Genomic DNA, 8,839 nt, shown 5'->3' with positions numbered 1-8,839 from the left:
AGAGCCACAAGTAAAATGACAAATAAACTATAATGTCATAAACCAATGTACTAAAAATGACACAGCTGCTTCTTCTACATTCTGACTCTTGTCTTGCTTGACACTGCAGCTCTGATATTTTCATTGCAGGTGTCCCAGGACTCTGATTCCAGTCTAGGGTTCGAATGCACTGTGGTAAATCCAGTCTGCAATTATGCAGCCGACGTGTCCCGATCTTTTACCACTTTCAATCTGGTGTCCCTATTTTGGGCATGTCATTCAAAATTGCTACTTGTGATATTATAGAGCAGCTATTTTAGAATTTTCAATTTTTGATAATTATTGTATTGTTTTTTGTTTGGTTCTGCAGGTTGAGTGCAGTAGACTCACATTTTTAACACCTCTGACAGTTTTCCGGACACAGTGTTGTCAAAACCTGCTGCAGTCTTTGTCAGATGAGGACTGGAATCTTCTCCCTCCTTCTCATATACACACCCAACACAAGACCCTGAGAAACAGTTAACAGTTAATACTTAACATAGAATAGATGATATATTCAACCTTTCATACAAAACTCTGCACCTCGGCCAAAACAGAAGCAAGAGCAGAAAGCATCCGTTTTAGCTGTTCTCTATTGGTTGTTCCTATAGCAGCAGATAGCAGATTGACAGACGCCAACCAGGTCTGTTTTTTTGGTCAAAGTTGATGCCATGCCAAAGCCCAAGCGCGCCGCTCGCCCAGCAGTCTGCACTCGCCCCCATGTGTGCGACCTTGCCCTTAGGGCATCTTCCTGGTCTGTAGGCCTGTGTTCATTATTTAATGTTATTAAAGGAGTAGTTCGCCCCCAAAATGACTGTTTTTCTATTAATTAATCACGCCATGGAGACTTGAGTTCAATAATATTAGTTTGTATTTGTCGCATTCCTAAAAAAATTGATAATAGTAAATTTGCCCCCATTGATTCTGGATGGGGACCCAAATGCATTTGGGTCACCAAATGTCCCCATCCGGAATCAATAGGGGAACATTTATTGTAATCAAATGATTGTCTTGGCAACAAAAACCCCAAAATATTATTAAATTCAAGTCTCCATGGCGTGAGTAAAAGTAAAAGTCATTTTGGGGTGAACTACTCCTTTAATGCATCACGTGCCAAAGGCAAAACTCCATGTATGAACCTCATACTGGCCAAGAAAGTATTTCAGAATATGCTTCAGCCCTTATTGCCAACATCCAGGGTCATTAATGAACACCTTCCAAGTTCCTGTTTAAGAATCTAAGAATGTAACTATCAGACATTTGGCTGGAAAACTATAAAGTTCATTTCGTAAACTGAAAACATTACAGGGCAGCACAGAAGTAAGGTGAAGGGTAGAATGTTTTTTTGTGCTATGGTTTACCCATTTCCTGCTCCTCTATCCAGGTCTAACCCCTGAAAAGATACACAACTTCTAGAATTATTGAAAAATAACAGATCTACAAGCTCACAGCGCAGCACCGAATTCAGAGTGCATGTGTGTGCTTGCGTGCGTGCGTGCGTGCGTGTGTGTGTGCGTGCGTGTGTGTGCATGTCTTACCAGCAGACACCAAGTAAACAGCCATGAACAGGGTAAAATCATCAGGCTCCAGACCCAGAAAGCCCATGCCGAGCCCCCTCAGTGATGCTAGAAGTCTTCCTGTTGAGGAAGGTCACACTCCTCTCCTTGGCATCGACCAACGTGCAGAACCTCACCACGAGAACCTAGGGACGAGATGTGGATCAGATGTGGTTCAATGTGATCATTGATTTCATTTCCTTAAATCTCTGAAGACACACTGAGGGCTGGGACCCTCTTTTGAATGAATAAAATAACATGATTAAGAGAACATTTTTATAATTATTACATGATTTATCAACATCAATTAAAACAAGTACAATTTCGATTGACCAAGCTTGATATATCCGACTGAAAGCGACCTCGGGGAACAAGAGCTATACTAAAGCGAAGCCTGTAAGGTGTTCCAAGTGTGCGAGACAACACTTGAAAGCACTTGTTTTAGTGCTCCGGTACAGTGGTTCTCAACCCAAGGGGGTCCCCCAATTATTTTGGGGGGTCCCCAGATGATTAGCTTAATGTGAGACATTGTTTTCTCACTCAACAGTAAACAAACCAACATACAGTATAAATGTATGGAGGGTATCTGCACATTTCAAAAGTGATTCATTTAAGGACATTTAAGACCCTTTTAATAACTGCTGGTAAAATTTAAATTATTAAATATAAGAGGCAGAAATTGATGCAATTGTAAAAATAGCTGATCGACATGCTCACAACGCGGTGCGTGTTAAGCAAAATGTAATGTCTCAAGTCTTATAACTCCAAGTGCTCGTCAGGGTGGGGTGGGGGCTCCCAAGTTCAAATAAGATTATTTTGGGGGCTGCGGCCTGAAAAGGTTGAGAAGAGAACCACTGCCCTACTGTATGTTAAGAGAGGTCTCATACAGGATACCGGATGAAGTGACAAAACTGCAACTGGAACACCGGAACACTAGCAAATTGAGGCTCAAACCATTTTGTTGTGGGGTTCACCCTGCTGAGCAGTGCTGACTGAATGAAATTGGTATTCTGAGCTGAAAATGTGTTTCTAATGGTCTAGTCCAGGGTTCCCCAATAGGCGGCCCGCGGGCCATTTGCGGCCCGCTACTGTCTGGCCCCCACCAACCCCAGTAATAATGGTGGTATAAGAGCAGCAACAACACTAGTATATATATCGTCGTTGTTGGGTGGAAACCTTGTATGTCCAAAACCGTTCGTTTTGTATTTATCATTTAAAAAATGTACTAAACTAGTGAAAACAGCCGATCTACAAGCACATGTGCTTGTAGATCTGCTGTTTTCACTAGTTTTGTGCGACGATCTTGTATGATGAAGCAGGGCTTTGCTTTACCAAGAAACGTACACATTTGATACTTGGAGATACAAGGTTTCTGCCCGACAGTGACGATATCTGAACTGTTGCTGGAGTAGCAGAAACGCCACCGTCGCCCCCTGCAATGTTGTGGCCCTCTGCTTGAGGTACCCTAGACATAATTCGGACCTTGGAGAAAACTATTTGGGGAACCCTGGTCTAGTCTATAGCAATGATTACTATACAACAGAGCTTTAACGTTTTCACTTCATTTTCTCTCACAAAAACATAACTTACACCCCTCTAATGACAGGAATGACAGTCAAAGCATCAAATGACTATTGTTATTTCACTACCGTGTTGCCTTGAGTGTGAGGTCTCTGGCAGAGAGCTCCAGCAGAGTCAGGTCCAGGGTGGGAGCTCCACTGATGTAGTGGATTATGTCCAGTGGTCTCACACAGAGTCAGGTCCAGGGTGGGAGCTCCATTGGTGTAGTGGATTATGTCTAGTGGTCTCAGGCTGCCCTCTTCAGAGGCCACAGAACCAGGCTGGATGTCCTTCACAAACAACACTGCATACACACTGTCACCGCCACCGGCTAGCATCAAGCCTGAAGGAAAGGAGGGAGTTTTTTGTTTAGCATTTTTATCCGACAAGGATGTGATGAATTAGAATAACGGGACATTTGTTTTTGTCGCATTCCTAATCCAATAATTTGATGTCCAGCAATGGTTCCCTTTGGAGACAAAAAGAGTCTCATCAAATCATTGGCTTAGGTATGTGACAAAACAAAAATATCCATGAATCCATGTCTCCATTGGGTTAGTAATTGACAGGGAAACAAATAATTTAGTATAGTTCATGCATCATTCAGAGGTTGATGTCCCTTTTTCTTCTGTTTTTTTCTATGGATGTACAATTTGAGTTCTTAGCCAAGTAAAAACAGTTAGGACTAATAAAGACTTTTTAGACAAACTACTTTAAAGACATTCTGGTGAAGAAATATGGCACTACATACTGCATGATAGGGTCAGCTGACCAGCTCATTATAACTACCATAACGTAGTTAATAGTTATAAAGTGTCTAATTACAAAAAGACACTTTTAAACTGACCAAGACATTGCCTTATAGATCCGACCTTTAATTTAAGAGTTACCCAACATATTTACTCAACACTTTATCACTGTTGCAACTTGGAATGGAATAATGTAATACAACTCTGATTAGGCGGAAATATTTGCTGAAAATAAGTCTTATTTGACTGTGAGCTTGTAGATCGGCCATATTCTGCTATTGATTTGAGGTGTGTGGGTAGTTACAGTGCTAACTAAGGTCTGTCTTACTAAGTACAGGGGATCTAAGTTGTTAATGGGTAGCTTTATATTATAGCCTATGTCCTTTTATTGTAACTTGGGGTCCTATGTTGTCTCACCATGCAGAAGTCTGGCTTCAAGACTGTGATGATGTGTGATGATTCAACAGTCAGATCCTGAGAGAAGGTGGATGGCTGCTGGTGATGATAGCAGTGTGCAACCTCAGAAATAATTAGAATTTCAACCAGCACTGGTTAGTGGTACACACAGATAGAAAGTCCACCACTGATTCTAACCCTTTGACAACACTAGACCAGTGGTTCTCAACCTTTTAAGGCCACGACCCCCCAAATAATCATATTTTAACTTTATTGTCATTTTAGAAATGTGCATATACCCTCTATCTAAACACTTAAACTTTAGGTTGGTTTGTTTACTGTTGAGAGAGAAAACAATGTTGCAAATTGAGTTAATCATCCAAAAATAATTTGGGGATCCCCCTGGAGGTCCAGAATATACACAGGTTGAGAACCACTGAACTGTCTAGAACACCATCCACACACCTGTGCAAAGAACAACACCATATCTGCCAGCAATTGTGTAGCAGAAGTAGCAGTTATATCATTAGCATAGCACGTTTAGCATTAGCATCTGTTAGCATTTAACGAAAGTAACAACATAACATTAGCAAGCATTAGCAAAAGTAGCGGTTGACGTTAGATTAGCATTAGCATCTGTTAGCATGTTCGCCCTTCTTCAGCTCGGTGGTGGGCGTGTCACATATTCGCGTTGCTGATGTAACAAAACGGACGACGCCGTCGACGCGCACGCGACTCTGTGCACGGCTGCACGCGCGCCCGCTCATTGGACGCGGACGCGCGTCGTTTGAAGCAGCCAATGTGCGAGGATGGCGTCGGGTATAAATAAACGGCGTTTGCAACAGAGCGTCATTCAGTGCTGGAGCGTTGAGGAGACAAGTCGGACTACTTCACTGAATCATCACTAACTCACAACTAGCATAACAACTTTAATTGATTTCAACGATTCATCATCACTTCGGTGGAGTTGATCGTTATGGACAACATGGCTCCACTTGCAAAGCGTTCCTACATGGCTGCACTTGCAAAGTGTTCCTACATGGCCAACAACAACAAGGCGGCTAACAAGGGAAACAGACCACCACAACAACTGACCGTTGTCCACACCAGAATCCTCCCGGGGGTCAGAGACAGACTGAGGATGAGGCTGGCTGCACATTGCATCAGGACCCCGGCAGAACTGGCGAGGAGCAAACGGCCACAGTGGGAGCGGGAGCCAGCAGACACACCTGGGAGAAGAAAGAGGTTTGCCACCTGCGACGTTGACGCACTACGGTGCGAGACCGGCGATGACAACACCGCAAAGCTCCTGAAAGTGACCGTTGTTGCCCAGTCACAGCCGGACAGAGTGGAGGCCCCTCCTCGAGTCGCTCCCTTCACTGTTCCAGACATTGATGCAGGGGAGCAATGTTCTGAGTATGTGAAAGACATTTATGCACATCTAATGGACCTCGAGGTACAGCAGGCTGTGCGACGCGGGTATTTGAAGGGCAGCGACATCAAGCCCCACATGCGAGCTCTCCTAATCGGCTGGATGATCACGGTTAGTTCCAAATACCAGCTGCTCCAGGAGACGCTGTATCTGGCGGTTGCCATCTTCGACCGTTTCCTGCAAGTTACGCCGGTTCCACGAGAGATGCTCCAGCTTGTTGGTGCCACTGCCATGCTGCTGGCCTTGAAGCACGAGGAGATGGACCCACCACAGGTCCGGGACTTTGCTGACTTCACAGACGACACCTACACAGCCGCTCACATTAAACAGATGGAGCGGATCATGCTGAGATCCCTCAACTTTGACCTGGGACGCCCGCTGCCCGTGCACTTCCTCCGGAGAGCGTCCAAGGCTGCAGGCTCTACCGCGGAGACGTACATGCTGGCCAACTACCTGATGGAGCTGACTCTCTTCGACTACGACCTGGTTCACTACCGGCCGTCTGAGATCGCCGCCGCTTCCCTGTTCCTCTCCCAGCTGCTGCTGGATGGCCAGTCATGGACGCTTGCACAGCTGCACGACACCACCTATGACGAGGATCACCTAAAGCCGATCGTGCAACACCTCGCCAAGAATGTAGTGGCCGTCGACCAGGGGAAAGCAGAGCTGCAGGTGGTGAAGAAAAAGTACTCTCGGAATCCCAGACTGGGATCACGCGGGGTCTCACTCCTTCCTGAGCTGCAATCTCCTGTTGTGTTCAACCTGGCTCTTCCTCTGCTGGGGGACCTACAAATCTGCCCTCCAAGAAAGGCTAGAGTACACCACTGGTTGTAAGGCATTTAAAACGCCTTTTTATAAGAGACGTTTATTTTTAAACCCACCTAAACGTGGGCAGAGTTTATGGTCTGGATCCAAGAAATCTACTTGGTTGAAAGGATTCCCAAATAAACCATTTTCATTTTCACTGTTTCACTGTATACTGTTGTATTGTTTTCCCTGTGCATGCTCTAATTATGTAAATATCTTAATTAAATTATATTCATTGAATAAAACATTTTTTTTGTGTGATTAACAGCGTTAAAAGGTTTCCTCCCAGTCACAGTGCCACCTGCAGGCTATGCTCTTTGGTTGTCCCTTCTCTGATAGCTGTGGTTCACAAACGTTTTATATCATTAACGTTTTTAATAACGTTTTACAATCGACATGACTGAATAATTTTTGACATGCTTTAGGCTATTTGATAATTTTTAACCTTGAAATGGTGTGCTAAGTGCTTTGATAACTTGGCCAAGTCTTCTTCAGACCAAGTGTCACCCAATATAACTTAATTTTAAATATCCTTTATTAAATACACACATTATCTAAACGTAAAATGTGTCTGTAATTTGTATCCTCAAGGTTTAAGGTTTCTTTATTGTGAAGTATTGTGTGCAGTTTGCGGAGTGAACTTATTTTGTTAGACATTGTAGCAGCATTAATAGTTAACAGTTCAACAATGTATTCAGTAAATAGAACAGTTAGTTTGACCATTGCACTAGTGCTTCAGGTGATTAAGAGAAATCTTATCTCTTAGTATATGTCAAACTATTGTTATAAACAGTGTTAAATAAGGCAAGGTACACAAACACACACGTCATGGAGTTCAGGAAGAATTCTCCTTCTGAATTACACTGTGTTGTGGTCCATATTAATAACATAAAACCCACAATGAAACATGGAAATCACTGTGGAATACGTGTCATTCTCATAGCATAAATAAAAACAGACCAGATATCAAAACATGGAGAAATGAGTAAAATAGAAATATATATACATGATGCATGGTATAAGGTAAGTAGTTAAGAACAGTGGGAAGAGGCAGTAAAACAGCAGCAGTAATGTCATGACATAATATGTACATGGGTTAAGGAAAAAGAAATGCAGTTAAATGTAGCAAATGCAGTGGTTCTCAACCTTTTCAGGCCGCAACCCCCAAAGTACATTATTTTAACTGGGGACCCCACCCTGATGAGCATTCCGAGTTGAGGAATTACAATTTGTATAACACGGTTCTATTGTGAAAATAGCTTATCTACATGCTCACAATGCATGTTGCGAGACTGTACAATCTATTTTCACAATTTCTGCCTCTATAATATTTGACAATTTGGCCAATGTTTAATTTATCATTTTAGAGATATTAAAAGGTCATTAAATTGTCACTTTAGAAATGTGCATATACAACCTATAAAAACGTTATGTTGGTTTGTTTACCCTTGAGTGAGAAAACAATGTTTCACATTAATAATTTGGGGACTACCCCTGGGGGTCCCAACCCACAGGTTGAGAACCACTCTGCTATAGAGGAGTTCCACATGCACCCAATTCAACAAGCAATGCTGGAATAGAGTTGTTCCAAAAGCTCCACTGCAAACTCTAGGGCCTCTATGAATGAGGAATGATGCTGAAAAAACATGTTAGGTCTGTCAAAAGATGATATTTTCCCCTGGCCTCCAGATGGCAGCATCGTCCTTTCTTCTCCTTTCTGCTCACTTCCCAGTCCTGTTGCAGTACTGCAGACAGTTAGTAGGCTGGATCAGTCTGACCAAATGCTACAGATTAAAGTGGAGGCAGTCAACCTTCACGCATTGAAGAGAAAATGAGGGTCCACTTCACCTGACACAGCCATCATAGTCTGTGTCCTCTGCTGAGCCCTGCCGGTGACATCACACACGCAGTGAAACTCCCAAATTACTCTTAAGACAGTGGTTCTCAACCTGTGGGCCACATTATTTTGGGGGGTCCCCAGATGAATAACTTAATGTGCAACATTGTTTTCTCACTCAACAGTAAACAAACCAACATAAAGTATAAGTGTATATAGAGGCTATCTTCACATTTCTAAAGTGTCAATTTAAGGACTTTTTAATACCTCTAAATGAAAAATTAAACATTGTCAAATATTAAAGGCAGACAGTTTGAAAATATTTTAGCAATAGAACCGTGTTATACAAAATGTAATGCCCCAACTCTTACAAATCCAATTTCAAATATGATAATTTTGGGGGTCGTGGCCTGAAAAGGTTGAGAGCCACTGTTCTAGTGAACCAGCCCACATTTCCACCAGGTTTAAGCAGAAACATTGTAAT

At 42.8% G+C, this 8,839-nt stretch overlaps 1 protein-coding gene across 1 annotated transcript; it reads left to right on the top strand.

The window, feature by feature from the left end:
• Positions 1-5,264: 5,264 nt before the first annotated feature.
• On the top strand, positions 5,265-6,545 carry LOC308288003 (G2/mitotic-specific cyclin-B2-like; the record flags this gene model as incomplete). Its single annotated transcript, XM_080729349.1, has 1 exon — positions 5,265-6,545. One exon carries the CDS (start codon positions 5,265-5,267, stop codon positions 6,543-6,545), a length of 1,281 nt encoding a protein of 426 aa, XP_080585475.1.
• Between the last annotated feature and the right edge of the window lie 2,294 nt (positions 6,546-8,839).

The sequence above is a fragment of the Nannobrachium achirus genome (genome assembly GCF_963921795.1).
Source record: "Nannobrachium achirus genome assembly, chromosome: 7".
Taxonomy (NCBI): Eukaryota; Metazoa; Chordata; class Actinopteri; order Myctophiformes; family Myctophidae; genus Nannobrachium; species Nannobrachium achirus.
This window is presented reverse-complemented; position numbering and strand designations above follow the sequence as displayed.